The 17,223-nt window shown below is 40.2% G+C and overlaps 1 protein-coding gene across 6 annotated transcripts in view; it reads right to left on the minus strand.

Annotated features, from left to right (window-relative positions):
• CNOT10 (CCR4-NOT transcription complex subunit 10) overlaps positions 1-17,223 on the minus strand; it is a 241,718-nt gene that overhangs the window by 127,555 nt on the left and 96,940 nt on the right. For all 6 annotated transcript variants that reach the window (XM_029589403.1, XM_029589407.1, XM_029589405.1 and 3 more), the window contains one exon: positions 8,014-8,135. In XM_029589403.1, the coding sequence (XP_029445263.1) occupies positions 8,014-8,135 (122 nt within the window). The remainder of the gene's footprint in view (positions 1-8,013; positions 8,136-17,223) is intronic.

Raw genomic sequence — 17,223 nt, forward strand, 5'->3', positions numbered from 1 at the left:
AGAACTGTAGGAGACTGGTCTTCTAAATGGCAGATGCATTTCAATCTTTTAGATCCTGCTCATTGAAGGAATTATTTTCTGATGCCCCTTTTTACATATCTTAGTTAACTAGACCCAAATATGGTATAAATATGGTATAAAAAAGTTTGCAAGTAATTAAAAGTATATGAAAAAATGTTTCACTTGTGGAACGTTGGTATCTAAAAGGTTTTAATGTGGACAAGTGCAAATTAATGTACATAGGGAAAACTAATCCCAACTACAGATACATGATGCTGGCTTCATGTTTCATGAAGAAAACACCTATAACACCATGGTTCTAGACGATATTATCATTAAACCAAGAGAAAACCTCAAAGACCTAGGAATATGGATTGACCCTGAACTGAACCTCAAACATCACATAGCCATGAAAATTAAAGAGGGCTTCTATAAATTACAGATCCTTAAGCGCCTAAAACCACTTCTTAACCCACCAGACTTTAGAACCATACTCCAATCCCTGATCTTCTCAAGCTTCGACTACTGCAATGCCCTACTCATTGGACTCCCCAAAAATACCACACACCCACTCCAAATCCTTCACAATGTCACCGCAAGAATTCTCACCGGACACAAAAAATTTGAGCACATCACACCAACTGTAAAAGAACTTCACTGGCTACCAATTGAAAAACGGATAGAATACAAAACACTAACGATCCTACATAAATCAATGCACAGCACTGAATTCACCACCCTAAAAAACCATTCTTCAACATCACAAACCATGATGAAACACAAGATCCACAAATAAAGCACTATTTGCAATACCCCCAGTCTCATCCGCCAAACTAACCTCCACAGAGATAGCTGGACCCCTACCAGAATACCTAAGGATACAAAACAATTCTAAAATATTCAAAGAATCACTAAAAACATGCCTATTTCAACAAGCCTACAAAGATGGCATTGGTTAAACAACACAGACACAAGAATCTTAGCAACACAATCACACATTTAAAACCAAGCACTTCTCATACTTCATGATTTGAATACATTGCACTTTCCACCTTGCTCACTTCTAAATCTTAATATACTAACTACATTCTTGCATCCTCTACACTCTTTGTTATTGTTATATTGATGCTCAATTACAATTTATCATATCTTGTTTACATTGTTATAACAGTTATACTGTTAGCACTGTATTTAACGTTGTTTGCTGTAAAAGTTGTTGCAACTGTAAACCGGAGTGAAGGCTTGTTCCAAACTTCGGTATAGAAAAACTCACAAATAAATAAATAAATAAATAAATAAATAAAATGTTAGGAATCACCATCCAGGAAAAGGACCTTGGAGTCCTTGTGGAAATCTTCGTCTAAGTAGGCAATGGTCAAATAGGAAAATAGAATGTTAGGAATCATTTGGAAAGGAATAAGAACAAAACTGAGAATAACATAATGCCCTTGTATAAATCCATGCTGCGATTGCACCTTGATTTAAGGCTGTTTAGCTTGGAAGAAGAGGAAATGATTGAAATGTATAAAATCATGAGTGGGGTAGAACGGATAAATAGGAAATGGTTATTTACCCTTTCAAAAAACACTAAATATTTAGGGATACTCCATGAAACTAGCAACCAGCAAATTTAAAACAAATCATAGGAAGCATTTTTTCACTCAGCACACAATAAAACTATGGAATCTATTGCCATTGAATGTGTTCAAAGGAACTAATGTAGTGAGTCTCAAAAGAAGACTGGACAAGTTCTTGAAGGAAAAGTCCATAATTATTAGCCAGGTAAACTTGGGAAAGCCAACCCTTACTCCTGGGACTGAGATACAAGAAACAGATCAACCATTAGGAACCTGACAAGTTCTTGCAAACTCGATTGGCCGCTACTGGAGACAGAATGCTGGGCTCGATGGACCTTGGTCTAACTCAGCATGGTACTTCTTATGTTCTTATGAAATTGATGAGGATCAGTATCGAGTATCTTGATTTATTTGGATTATAATTGTGGTAGTGCTTAAATAGAAGTTTTCAAGGACTTTAAATACCAATATTAGGAATTAAATACATATCAGACTATAATCAGCATGGCCTGACAGAGTTAACTGCATACGCTAAAATCAACAAGATGAAATCTGATCACTTGTGTTTTAACTGCTAATTGAATTACCCCCCCCCCCCCAAAAAAATCTTTTAATAATATTGCTGCTCTAAATACATGAACTTTATTATTTGGGGGGGGGGGGGGAGGTAGTCAGAGGAAGTACAGTTTCTTCTTGCTCCTTTGTGTTTCCAGTTCAGTCAAAATTGGCCTCTATGGGGCTGATGTAATAAGATCTGTAGTGCTAGTTCTCTGCACATATTTTTTTAGTATGAGCAGCAAAAGCAGGTGCCTCCATGGGACGTAATAAAAGTTGCGTATGCAAATGAGATTTGCACAGAAAATCCACACAGAAGTAAAACACGCACGAAAACCTGCACGGTCAAGGCCTTATGTAACAGACTGCGCTGAAACCCGCATTAATGTGGTAACCAGCGAGTGATTGTCAGGATGAAACCCTTCCCCTTTCATAAAACAGTGAAGAAGTTAGTGGTCCGGGAGTGGGAATGAAGGTGGGCAGAGCAATGTCAAACCCCTTCATGTTCAGTCTCTGATCACATGGCAACTATACTGGTGGATGCCGGTAAGCATGGGAAATGCAGCAGAGATTTCTTGAGCCAGCTCTCAAAATGTAACACAGCAACCGGAAAAAGTGACAGTAATCCATGATTACCCCAGAGTTGCACGGACACACAGCTACACTAATGCCAGCAATGGAGTAACCTGGCCTCCAGACATGTGCCTTAACTTAACTCCTGCCCTGACCGAGGCGTTAAAAAACCTGCATACAAAAAACCCACACTAACTGATGTGCGGCTCCCTGCATAGCCCGTGTATAGTTAATTGCCTCCTTTGCATGCCATTTGTATGCACACACGTGCAAAACCAGCTGTGGGTTTTTGCCCCCGTTTTTCCCACAATGAACATGCTATTACATACACGCGTAAGACTAGTGTGGGAAAAACGTATGGCAGCTTTAGCGCAGCTTATTACATTGGCCCCTATGTGCTATGCCACCATGAGCATTCATAAGCAACTACCTGTGGTTTTTCCTCCTATTTTATCATCTCCCATTTAGCCCAGCCATTGCATATATACAGTGCCTGAATTAAAATTGCCTTGAGCTAATAATGAAAAGGTGTGAGCTAAATAAATACATTGAGGGTCTTTGACCAGGAGTCACAGACTGAGGCTCCCTCTGGAATCTAGTATGAATGCACCCTGAGTCTGGCCAATAGAAATCATAGCTGGGCAACAGTGGAAACTTCCTCCCACAGCCAGGGTGTGAGTGCAGCCTCCGCAGTGTCCTTGGCCTGAGAAGCAGAAACTGGACACATGAATTGAATCTGGGTCTTCTACAAAATAGTGCAGAGCACTGCTGCTAAACCTCAGAGCCGGCACAAATAGGTGAACATTTTTAAATAGAAGAGTCACATATGGATTTATCTAAAACAGTGTTTCTCAAGCTGGTACTGGAGTAGATAGGCTTACGGGATATCCACAATGAATATGCATAAGATATTTGCATGCACTGGCTCCATTACATGCATACTCATTACGGATGTGGAAAACCACTGGCTAGGGGTGCTCCACGACTGGCTTGAGAAATATGGATTTAAAACACTGCAGTAATAAAAATCTCAACTCCTCCCCCACCCCAAAAAAGTTTTGGGGGTTTTTTTTTGGGTTTTTTTTTTTTTTTAACAGCCCTGTGACTTTCTACAGCTTCCAGGATTCTCTCTGCTTTTGTTTGATGCACATACAACAATAGAAGTCCACCTTTGCTCCTATCTGCTTAGCTGAAAGAACCCATAATGCAAACCCAAGAAGGTATGGCTAAGAAATATGAAAAATCAGGAAATATTTAATATGGATCCTCCAAAATTACTTTGAAAAGTTTTGCATTTATGCCTAATGTTATAGAAATGTCAGAATTGACTTGATTACTTAAATTGCTGCCTGGATGTTCTGCTGTCACCTTAAATTCAACAAGGCCGCATCTCAAAAGAGATATAGTTGCGATGGAGAAGGTACAGAGAAGGGCAACCAAAATGATAAAGGGGATGGAACAGCTTCCCTATGAGGAAAGGCTGAAGAGGTTAGGGCTGTTCAGCTTGGAGAAGAGACGGCTGAGGGGGGATATGATGAGAGGTCTTGAACGAGTAGATGTGACTCGGTTATTTTCACTTTCGAATAATAGAAGGACTAGGGGGGCATTCCATGAAGTTAGCAAGTAGCACATTTAAGACTAATCAGAGAAATTCTTTTTCACTCAACGCACAATAAAGCTCTGGAATTTGTTGCCAGAGGATGTGGTTAGTGCAGTTAGTGTAGCTGGGTTCAAAAAAGGTTTGGATAAGTTCTTGGAGGAGAAGTCCATTAATGGCTATTAATCCATTTTACCAGTAGCATGGGATCTTCTTAGTGTTTGGGAAATTGCCAGGTTCTTGTGGCCTGGTTTTGGCCTCTGTTGGAAACAGGATGCTGAGCTTGATGGACCCTTGGTCTGACCCAGCATGGCAATTTCTTAAGGCCAAAACGGAGTTCCTTATCTTTCCCCAAGCCCACCTTCCTCCTTTCTCTGTTTCTGTGGATAACACAGTCACCATCCCGGTCCCATCAGCCCATAACCTTGGAGTCCTCTTCGACTCCTCTCTCTCCTTCTCTACGCATATCCAAAACTCTGCTAAAACATGCCATTTCTTTTTTTTTTTTTTTTTTATAACATTGCCAAAATCCATCCTTTCCTTTCTGAACATACTACCAGAACCCTTTTCCACTCTCTCATCTCCTCCTGCTTAGACCACTGCAACCTGCTCCTCACAGGTCTCCTGGCAAGCATATCTCTCTACTGCACTCTGTCCTAAATTCAGCTGCACGACTTATCTTTTGCCAAAGCCTCTAAGCTCACATAATCCCCTCTTCTGAAGTCACTGCATTGGCTCCCTATCCGCTCCCACACAAGTTCAAGCTGCTTGTTCTCACCTATAAATGCCTTCACTCTGCAGCTCCTCACTACATTTCATCTCTCTCCTCATGCTCTCCGCTCATTTGATAAGCAACCCCTAACTGTGCCTTTCTCCTTTACGGCCAATTCCCAACTCCATGCTTTGCACCTAGTTGCGCTGTGTGCTTGGAATAGTCTTCCTGAACTGGTGCATCATACCATCTTCTCTTGCCATGTTTAAATCCCATCTAAAGACCCACCTTTCTGAAATCGCTTTTAAATCTTATGCCTGATTGTCTGCTTTTAGTCTTAACTAACTTTCTTTACTTTTTAACCATTGTCTTGCTTTTTTAAATACCCCAAGTCTCCTGTCCTATATGTTTGTCTTATTTGACTGTAAGCGTTATTGAGCAGGGACTTTTTGTGTGTTTATACAGCGCTGTGTATGTTATGTAGTACTATAGAAATATTAAGTAGTGTTGCATACAGTGGTTTGAATCATATTTGAGTTTGCATCAAGTCTAAATTGGAACATCACGCTCTGCTTGGTTTTCCTTGGAGGCTGGAATTGTCCAAGGTTTAATGTTATCCTCAGCCTCAATATTTAACTTCTGCCATTGTGTGACTTATTATATTCTTTGAATGTTAATTTTCGATGTTATGAAGATGATATTCAATTGTATTTTCCTGTTTTGAATGATGTAGCATTTACTCTTATTACAAAATAACTTTTGCTGGGATGCAATAGTGGAATGGATGACCATCAATGGATTGATCTTGAATTTAACTAAATCTGAAGTACTCTGGATCTCAAAAAAGGGGAAGCCAAACGAGTTAATTCATTTAGTAGTTAATGGCGAAAATATTATATTCTCTGAGCATGTTCACAATCTTGGCTTTTTGTTTGACTCGCATTTAACTTATTCTCACCAATTACAGTAAGTTTTATCGACAGGTATTTTTAAACTGAAATTATTAAGGCACTTAAGACCTTTTTAGATACAAATGATTTTCATAATCTGGTGCAAGCATTCATTTTGACTTCTACTGATTATTGCAATTCCCAGTATATAGGACTTCTGAAGACTCATTTGCAAGTGATACAGCTCCCTCAAAATTCAGCTGCTTGTCTAGTTGATGGGGCAGCTATGCATGAGCATGTGACCCCTATTTAAGGCAATTGCACTGGCTATCATCAATTCAGCGTATTACATTTATCACTATTATGTTAGTTTATAAATCTTCAACCCACCCTTTCCCCTCACCCCCACCACTCCTCCCATTTGACATACCATGTATATTTCAGCTGTATATATTTCCATATATATATATTTCCATGTATATTTCCGCTGACTATAATCCATGTTTCTGTACTACTAATTTATTGTTTTATGTTAATTTATAGTTTGGAATTTTTGTTAACTTATTGTTTGATTACTTAATTCTGTCCTATCTTCCGACATCCATGTTTTTACTCTCCCTGTTTTAATGTAACTTCTCATTTCCACTTATACGTTAATTGGTTTTTTCCCCTTGTTCTAATGTAAACCGGTACGATAAGACCTGGTCTTGAGTGTCGGTATAGTAAAAGAAGTTAAATAAATAAATAAATGATGAAACCCCTCAACATTTATCAGCATTGTTTAAAATATACCATCCTGTGAAGTTTTAAGATTGGCCAGTCAGCAACTTCTAGAGGTGCCCAATGTTAAATTATCTCACCTACAGGAAACTTGAAAAAGAATCCTATCAATAGTTGGTCCCACATTGTGGAACATGCTTCCAGACGATTTAAAATTGCTTAAAGATGTTTACTTATTTAGGAAAAAACTTGGTGATGCTTTTAACTAGTTTTATGTAAGTTTTAATTTTATACTTAGTTTTATTTGCTGTTCTTCCTATTTATTGTATTTTATGTTTTTTAAATAATCCACTTGGATTATTACCGTATTACTAGCAACAGTAATGTGGAATACACTTAGTTTTTGGGAACTTGCCAGGTTCTTATGGCCTGGATTGGCCACTGTTGGAGACAAGATGCTGGGCTTGATTGACCCTTGGGCTGACCCAGTATGGCATGTTCTTATGTTCTTAGGTGGATATAAATATTTTAAAACAAATAAATAAGCATTGCTAATTTGGTAGTATAAGCACATCAATGTTTCTATCTCTTGCTCACCAGCAAGAGCATTATATTAAAACAAAAAAACCTGAATATCTTAAGGAAGAAGACATCATAAGAAACAGTAAAAACAAACAAAAAAAAAAACCCAACAACAAAAAAAAAAAACCCTATAAACTGAAGGGCTTTATGCATAATAAATACAAACACTTTACTGAACATTTAACATAGAATGTATGACTACCACACAATGGCTTCAGAAAAACATGGTAAGTACTTTTACTGGCAAGTTCTGAACCTGGCTTTTTGTTAAAATGTGTGACCATGGTGCTGAACACAAAAGGTTCAAGTTACTTATATCTTCTCCAATAGATCAGTGGAGGGAGCAAGAATCAAAAAGATGCGGAAAGATAATAGAAATAGAAAACAGGGGAGAAAAGAATGTGGTTATGATACAGAAAATGTGACATTCCAATAATATAGAACAAACAGATGACAACTGATATGATAGAAAAAAAAACACAATGAAAAGTAAGATAAAAATATGTAAATCCTTCAAAATGCTGAAAATAAAAGAAAAAATGAAAAAGCAGAATGAAATATCTGCCAGATGTATACTCTCAAGATATGGGAGCTTTTTTTCTTTTTTAAAGGAAAAGACTTAAAGTAATACAATTATTACAAAGCAAAACTAATGATAAATGTATGACTTTTTTTTTAAATTCCAAACAAGATGTGAATGGCACTGAAAACTAGATGTTCTGAAAGATGTACACATCAGGAGTGACACACAGATCCATAATATCACTGCACATCCAAGAAACAATGTCAGAAAGTAATGACACTTACTTGTAGACAACATTCTGTATGGACTGGGATGCCAGGACTATTTTGCGATGGTAACCTTGGCCTACAATGGACTGTACAATTCCTTTTTTGCTTGGAAGGCCTTTAGTTTCTTGTTCTGAAGTCTAAGGAAGTAAAAATGGAACATATGATCAGTGACCGTACTGTCTGTTCAAGTACTATAAAACTATAGTCTTATCATACTAAAAATATACACTATTTATTAGTAGACAGAATGCTTATTACTGTATCTTGGGATTCCTAGCAATACGAGCACAACATTAAGATTAATCAGCATTCAGCAGGAAGAAAACAAAGATGTCATTATCAGCGTCCCAATGCCAGAAATTCTAGAGTATTTACCTTTTCTTTTTCCCTATAATATGGGTAATATTGTATATTAGTACAAGGGCCAACAAACATTCTCAATGAATAGTTTCTAAACCTTCACTTGAGATCACATGGCTGGGCAGCAAGATCAGTCTTAATGCACTATTTTGCAAAATGTCACCAAGCCCCTTTTTACTTTGTAATTTTGGTTTGGCAGCTTCTTCCTGGTTCATTGCAACCACCCTCTCTTGGGCAATGGCACCTTGGGCTTTCATTCACAACTACCTGAGGTATTTCCCCTATTTTATATTTTTTAAAAACTTCCCTAGCACAGCCACTGCAGCAAAGGTACTTGGCCAGAAAGCCAAAGTGTGATTTCCTCCACAGCTTGATACATGTATACATCAGCTCCAGTCATTGGGAGTTGCCACTGAGCAAAAGTTGGGACTTAAGGTTGCCTGGCTCAGATTTTTTCAGACTTGTGACATCATTTTGCTCATCCATTTAGAATTCTGATCAGCTGCTTGTCAACCCCGCTGCTAGCGAGCGTCATCGCCATCACGATATGAACCTTTAAATCAATGTCTGTACAACGTGTCCAGGACAACTTCCTTTTGCTGAGTTGTGAGGTGTTGGAAGCGAAGTTGACCACAATTCCAGATAAGTATATTATAATCATTTCTCCTGATGCAGTCCGCATCACAAAACATCAGCTGTTGTTGCGACTCTTTCGGTTTTGGATGTTTTGAATATACCACAATTTGATGATACCATCTATCCGTGGATGATACCATCACAGAAGGGAACGCGCTGACGAGTAACTTTTAATACACCAAGCAATAGGTGAAGATGATCATAGATACAAAGATAATTCTTGTAGATCTTCCCATACTGCTAATTTTTTTGCCCAAGATTTGCAGGTGTTCCACAGACCATTCAGACACCATTCACACACTTTCTTTATAAACAGGTAAATGTTTTTTAACTCCTAATGCAGTAAGTTAATGCTATGCTAATGCATTAGTATTGTATTTTCCGGCGTATAAGACGACTGGTCGTATAAGACGACCCCCAACTTTTCCAGTTAAAATATAGTTTGGGATATACTCGCCATATAAGACTACCCCTTTTGCCCAGCACCGGCCAATCAGGGAGCGAGGGAACGGAGAATGAACATTTTTACAGCATCCGGTGGGGGGGAGGGAGTGACTCGAGCGAAGGCACGCTGCCCGATTGGTCGGGGAGAGGAGAATGAACATTTTACAGCATCCGGGGGGAGTGACTCGAGGAGCGAGGGTGCGGAGAATCAATTTCTACGGCGTCCGGAGGTGAGGGTGAGTAACTCGGGGAGCAAGAGCGCATCGGCCAATCGGGGAGCGAGGGAACGGAGAATGAACTTTTTTTTTTTGTAGAAAATAATGAACATTTTTACAGCAGCCGGTGAGGGGAGGGAGTGACTCGAGGAGCGAAGGCATGCTGCCCGATTACCGAAGCAAGCCCCTTTTGCCCAGCTCCAGCCAATTGGGGAGCGAGGGAGCGAAGAATGAACTTTTTTACAGCATCCGGTGTGGGGGAGGGAGTGACTCGAGCGAAGGCATGCTGCCCGATTGGTCGGTGCTGGGCAAAAGGGGCTTGCCGAAGCAAGCCCCTTTTGCCCAGCACCGGCCAATCGGGGAGCGGAGAATGAACATTTTACAGCATCCAGGGGGAGTGACTCGAGGAGCGAGGGCGCGGAGAATCAATTTCTACAGCGTCCGGAGGTGAGGGTGAGTGACTCAGGGAGCAAGAGCGCATTGGCCAATCGGGGAGCGAGGGCGCAGGGAATCCACCAGACGCTGTAAATTTGGATTACCGGCGCATAGGACGCACTCCTTATTTTCACCTATTTTCAGGGGAAAAAAGTGCGTCCTATACGCCGGCAAATATACGCCCTATAAGACGACACCCGGCATATAAAACGACCCCCGACTTTTGAGAAGATTTTCAGGGGTTAAAAACTCATCTTATACGCCGGAAAATAAGGTAGTTAAAATGCATGGATATCCAGTTAAAATGTGCATTCAGGGATGAGGGCACTGCTGGCGACAGATTCCCTATCCCGGAGCTGCCGACCAAGGCAATTTAAACCAGTGGCTCTCCCAGAACAGCTGCAGCAGGCACCTGAAATGCTGGTTTCAACATTGAACCAAAAGTATACTTTGAGTAAGAAGATGGGAGGGGCTTGATACATGCTTCTTGTCTGTCCAGACAGACTCAAAGTGTTTCCTGCTGCTGTATTCATAAAAATATCTAGACTAAATAGGATGCTAAGAGATAGGCAATGGTTAAAAATTCAACATTGAATATCCCTCATCTCCCTAAGTTTAGCCCTGTTGATCCTGGAAAAAAAGATGTTACAAACAAACCAAAGCTTAAAATTTATTCTGATTTATCAGGTCAGCGTGCAGGAAGAATTTCGGCACAGTAATGCTGGAAACTTTACTCCACCTCTTACCAGGAGTACAATTTCCAGCACTAAGAAAATAAGAGTTATGCCAAAGCACCTCTCTGCATTGGGAAGAAATAGCTGATGCCCTCATTAGCATGAAATTTCCTTGAGAGGGTACTAAAACTCACAGTGTTGTTTCTATGTTTTTGAGCTGAAAACTCCTTGCTCAAAAAAATGAGTGCACAACTATAGATATTTTTAAATTTACCACTGCATGAAAATTATCCATACAAATAAGAGAAAAAAGTCTTATATCATATACAGAAAAAAACCCCATTAAAGCAATTGTATCATTTGTAATAACCCCAAATAATCACACATCTTCAAAATAAATATCAAAATCATATAAACTTCCACATATAAATTTCAACCAACCACGAATCAGCAAGTCAGATACACCATAAACATATTAGGGCCCAGACAACAAAGACCAAACAAACCACACACCAATAATATGAACACACAAAAAAAAAAATAGACAGCATAAAACCCATACAGAGCGAAAACAAGCTCCCATGAATACCCAGCCCACATTCAAGCAAAAATTCTTATATAGGCAGTCTTTAAATCCTTTATAAATAACCCTTCAATCATGGGAATGACGACACTTCCTTTATTCAATAAGAAAAAAGGTCCGGCCTGGGTACTCAAGAGAGTATAACCTTCAGAGCTGCCATCACTGAAAATCCAAGTATTAAAGAAAGCTTGCAACATAAAACAAAAGTATGCTGCTATTTTGGATATGTTATACTATTTTTTCATGTTTCTCTTGGCCTACATGGGAGTCTTTAGTCTTATGCTGCATGTTAGTTTTGTTTTGCTTTCATTTTGGTGATGGCTTTGTGGGGTCCATGCAACAGTGAGATGTCTTACCACTGAAGACCATCAAGCATGGCTGCTAAAAGTTTTGAAGTTGTTTCTTGGGGCCATACATTTCTATATAATGGTAAAAACGTCTAAAGCTGTTTAGTGAAATATGGAAGTGAAACACCCCCTAAAGAAGCCATTTCTCGAGAAAACATGTTAGGCATGGATACTGCGTAATAAACAAAAAAAGGGCATGGACATTGTGCAAAAGTTATTTTTTAAAGTCTTTAGGAATTTAGCTATTGTTTGGGAACATGCTGCAAAGCTTTCTTTAATGCTTGGATTTGCTCTATTTACATCTACTCTTCCTGATGCTAATCCTTCCCAATCTTATTCCTTGCTGCACTATCAAGTCTACTATCCCCATTCTCTACATTCTTCACTTCACCAGCCATTCCATCTTCTGCCCTGTCCAATGCTCTTGAGCTTCAAAGTTTTTTTTCCTCTCCTCTTACCTTCTCCACTCTCACTAACAACATCTCATCTCATCACTGTCATCATATCTCCACCTCTCTTCTCCAAATTTTCCTGCTCCTACTCCTACTTTCAGATGGTAATTTCAAGCTCAATCCTGGCCATCCAAGGTAACTGTCATGCCATCTGAATACTTCAGCCCATCACCCTTCTAACATTATCCCCATTCCCCCCTCCTTTCTGCCTCTTCTCTCGCTTTTTCATGTTCCCTGTGGAATGCCCACTATTTCCTGTAAGCTTGTCTACATTCTCTCTCATTGGCTCCATCTTCTTGCTTTGACAAATACTTGGCTTTCCTCTGCGAACTCTGCTTCAGTTGCTATCACAAAGATTACCTTTTGTCCCAAACACCTCACAGTGGTGGTATTGGGGTTGCTGCTCTCCCCCTGCTGTAGGTTTCAAATGCTTCTTCCACCTCAGTCCTATTCCTTTTCTTCCTTTGAGGCCCACTCCAACTACCTACTCATCCCACTACGTCTTTGGGTAGCTGTCATTTATTGACCCCCTTAAGGAAAAGGGGATTTCTCACCAACTGATTCCTTGAACCATTTCCCATTCTCTCATTCTTGGGGACTTTAATCTCCACACTGATGACCCCTTTGATTTGTATGCCTCAAAACTCCCTGCCTTAATCTCATTTGACCTCCAATTCTGCTCTACAGCCCCTAATCACCAGCATGGCTACTGCCTAGACCTAGTTCTTTCCTCCAACTGTCTATCAAACTTCTCCACCTCAGTTCTTCCCCTCTCAGACTATCATCTGATAAATTTCACACTAAACCACTCTACCCCACAGCCTCACCCAGCCACTATTAACATCTTCAGGAATTTCCAGGCTATCGACTCTTACATCCTATCCACTACTGTGTCATCACTGCTCTCCTCCACTATAATGACTGAGTCTGCTGATGAGACAATTTTTTCTTACAACACTATACACTCATCTGCTTTAGACTCTTACCCCTCCCCTGTGCCTTGGCCCACCCCCAGAATTCACGTCCTATTTTCCTGCTCCATTGCTGCAGAAGTTCTATGGATAAAATTCCATGTCCATACTGACTTCATGCATTTCAAATTCATGCTGATCTCCTTCCAGTCTGCCATTGCACTTGCCAAACAAGACTATTATGTCCATCTGAAAAACTCTTACCTCTAAACCTTGCCATTTCTTTACCACAATCAACTCCCTCCTCAAACTGACTTTGCTGCTCAACCCATTGCCCTTTCGTTCTCTGCTCAGACTACAGCTGACTACTTCCATAACAAGATTCACAAAATTAATTTTAACTTTTTATTAGTCTTTTCAAATAACAAAAACTTTGCAATAGAAATTAAGAGACAATATTAAAGACATTTCTTAATACAAATAATAAAAAGGAAGAAACTATCTCTCATTTGTCATAGGAAAAAAAGAGGGGGGGGGAGGGAAAAAAAAGAGGTGAGCAATAAGAACATATAAGTGCAGAAATGCTGCTTGAGTTACCCCATACGCATTATAATATAACCCACACACATGGTCTATAAATTAACTGCAGGAACTGTCGCTCTAGCATTCAAAAACTCCCGCAACCATTCTGGACTAAAAAAAATATATTTATTTATTTAGAGTTTTTCTATACCGGCATTCGTGATTAGAAACCACATCATGCCGGTTTACATATAACAAGGGGGTGTGAACAAAAAATGGAACATAAACAAGTGCAAAGAGATCAAAAGTTACATTACAACAAGGATCATATAACTGGGGAGTGAATTAGAGTAAGATAACCGAGCAGTTAGGATTAATTATTTACATTATATTGTGAAGTCTCTTATAAAAAGTTGCTATCATTCAATTGGGATCTGGGAAGGCTTGCTTAAATAGCCAAGTCTTAAGCCTTTTTCTGAAAGTAGGTAGGCATGGTTCTTGTCTCAGATCCGGAGGAATAGAATTCCATAGTGAAGGTCCGGCTGTGGAAAAGGCTCGGTCTCTGAAAGTTAGGTGGTGAGTGGTTTTGGTTTGGGGAACGAGGAGTGATCCTCTGTAGGCTTCTCTGATGGGTCTGGTGGATGTGTGTCGTCTGAGTGGTATTTGTAGATCGAGCGTTGTTTGGTGATGGATAGCCTTGTAGATGATAGTGATGAATTTGTGGATAATTCTAAAGTGTATTGGCAACCAGTGCAAGTTCTTGAGAGTGGGAGAAATGTGATCTCTTCTCCTGGTGTTAGTCAGAATTCTCGCAGCTGAGTTCTGGAGCATCTGAAGGGGTTTAATGGAAGTGGAAGGGAGACCTAATAAGATAGAATTGCAATAGTCTATCTTAGAAAAGATAACTGCTTGAAGGACCATCCTGAAGTCTCGCACGTGAAGGAGCGGTTTGATTCTTTTAAGTACCTGAAGTTTATAGAATCCGTCTTTAGTAGTTTGTTTGATGAAGGATTTTAAGTTAAGAAGGTTGTCGATAATTATTCCTAAGTCCCTTGTTTGGGTGGTAGGTGGGTTGGTTGGAGGACACAGAGATGGGTTGCTATTTTCTGGTGAGATAAGAAGTTCTGTCTTAGCTGTATTTAATATCAGGTTTAAACTCGTGAGGAGGAGATTGATTTCTTTAAGGCAGAGTTCCCAGAATTCAAGAGTTTTGGTGATGTATTATTTATTATTATTATATGTATTATTTATTATTATATTATTAATTATTATTATATGTATTATCACGTAGCTTAATTATGCATTTGTAAGGATATCAAAGCAAAAAACTTGCACCTAAAGTAATAACTTCAGGAAGCATTTCCAGGAAAGCCGTGTGACATAATTGAGTAACTCTGGCTAGGTCTGGATAAATTCGGACCATGCCCCCAAGAAAGGAAACATTTAAACTCTTAAAGTAAAATTTTATAACTAGACTTAGATCCTGCTCAGAAAAGAAGGACACAAGCAAAGTAGATCTTTCTCTCTTGGCGTGTGCACAGGCCACTCTCCTGTGCGCGCGATTCAGTATTTAAATGAGGGCCCATAGTAAAAAGAGGCGCTAGGGACACTAGCGCGTCCCTAGCGCCTCCTTTTTGACAGGAGCGGCGGCTGTCAGCGAGTTTGACAGCCGACGCTCAATTTTGCCGGCATTGGTTCTCAAACCCGCTGACAGCCATGGGTTCAGAAACCGGATGCTGGCAAAATTGAGCGTCTGGTTTTCAACCCGCGAGCCGATTTTAAATTTTTTATTTTTTAAATTATTTTTTTACTTTTGGGACCTCCGACTTAATATCGCCATGATATTAAGTCAGAGGGTGTACAGTAAAGTAGTTTTTACTACTTTTCTGTACACTTTCCTGGTGCCGAGAGAAATTAACGCCTACCTTTGGGTAGGCGCTAATTTCTGAAAGTAAAATGTGCGGCTTGGCTGCACATTTTACTTACTGAATCGCGCGGGAATAACTAATAGGGCCATCAACATGCATTTGCATGTTATGGGCGCTATTAGTTTTGGGGGGGTTGGATGTGCATTTTCGACCCCTTATTGAACAAGGGGTAAAGCTAGCGCGTCGAAACCGTGCGTCCAAACGCGGGCTAACAGCGGCCTGATTGTTAGGAGGACAAGACTGAGTAGAACTCTGTCTCCGAGGAAGAAACAAAATCTTCTTTACAAAGGGGAATAGTATTAGAAGAGATTTTAAGAGCTTCAAGCATATATCTCTTAAACATAATCAGCGGTAACTCGCCAAGAACCTTAGGAAAGTTCAGCAATTGCAGATTCAAATGCCTCAGAAAATTTTCCATAGATTCTAGCCTTCTCAAGGAAGACATATGCTCCCGAATGATTACAGCATTAGAAGCCTGCAAGCTTTTAATATCATCATTCAAAATGTGAAAAGAAGAAGAATGTTCCTGGAGTATCTGCTAATGGTCTTTTGCAACTGAGTCCAATCTTTGAGAAACAGTCTCTAAGCACCGGGACTGTTCGTTGAATGAGAGAGACATACCTTGAGTCCCCAGAAGGACTCAAGAGTGACTACCGCTATTTTTTTAATCTTCAAAGGAAGCCGAAACACTTCAGCTCCAATTCCAGCCAGCAATTGCTCCCCCCCCCCCCCCCCCCCCCGATGAAACCGAGAAGCTGACTCCACCAATAGCGCCTCTTTCCATGGGAGCCTCTGGCTGCAAGGCAGTGAAGGAATTCGACACCCGATCTGACCAAATGCCAGCAGCTCCATCCGACTGAGGCTGCTCAATGAGCTCATTACCCGGTGCCTCAGCAGTGTTGGCGACGCCCAGACGAGAAGCCAGCAGCAGTGGTTGTAGGTCGGGAGGGCTCAAGGACACTTCCCCAGGCAAAAATGGAGCTCCTCTCTCCACCATGCCATTGGGGCTTGAAGCCTTCAATTCTGAGGTAGGGATGGCATACTCAAAGATGGAACGCTGGTCCGAGGGAATACAGGGTTTGGATGGAAAAACCCAAACTTTCCCTTTCCTCTTGTGGGGCATAATGCAGTTTGATATAAGAAAAAAAAGGAAATCTTAGGATAACAAACAGAGCAGAGAGAGAGACATCCATTCAGGTAGCCATCTTAATTCCACCCCCCCCCCCCCCAAAAATGTATTTTGATTTCTCAACCATGTCTCCACTACTTCATTCCTCTCCCTTTCCTCCTTTTCTAAAATCACAATGGAGGAAAATGCTCATCTTCTTGCATCCTCCAAACTCAATACTTGTTTCTCTGGCTCCATTCCCATCCAGCTCCTCAGCTATATTTCCCTGGTAGTCAACCCATCTGTCAGTCATATCCATCTTCTGCTCCTGTTGCTTTCAAATATGTGTGATCACTCCACTCCTCAAAAAGCCTTCACTGAACCCTACCAGCCCTCTTAACTATTGTCTCATCTGCTCTTCCCTTTCAAATACAACCACCTGAACATGCTGTTCGCCTCTGCTCTCTTCATTTATTTCATTTCAAGTCATTCTAAGACCACGCCAGTCTGGTTTTTGCCCTCAAAGTCTCCAATAACCTGTTCATGGTTAAAACCAAAGGTCTTTACTCAATCTTCAGCCTCCTTAACCTTCTTTTGACACTGTTGATCA

This window comes from Rhinatrema bivittatum, chromosome 2 (assembly GCF_901001135.1).
Source record: "Rhinatrema bivittatum chromosome 2, aRhiBiv1.1, whole genome shotgun sequence".
Classification (NCBI taxonomy): Eukaryota; Metazoa; Chordata; class Amphibia; order Gymnophiona; family Rhinatrematidae; genus Rhinatrema; species Rhinatrema bivittatum.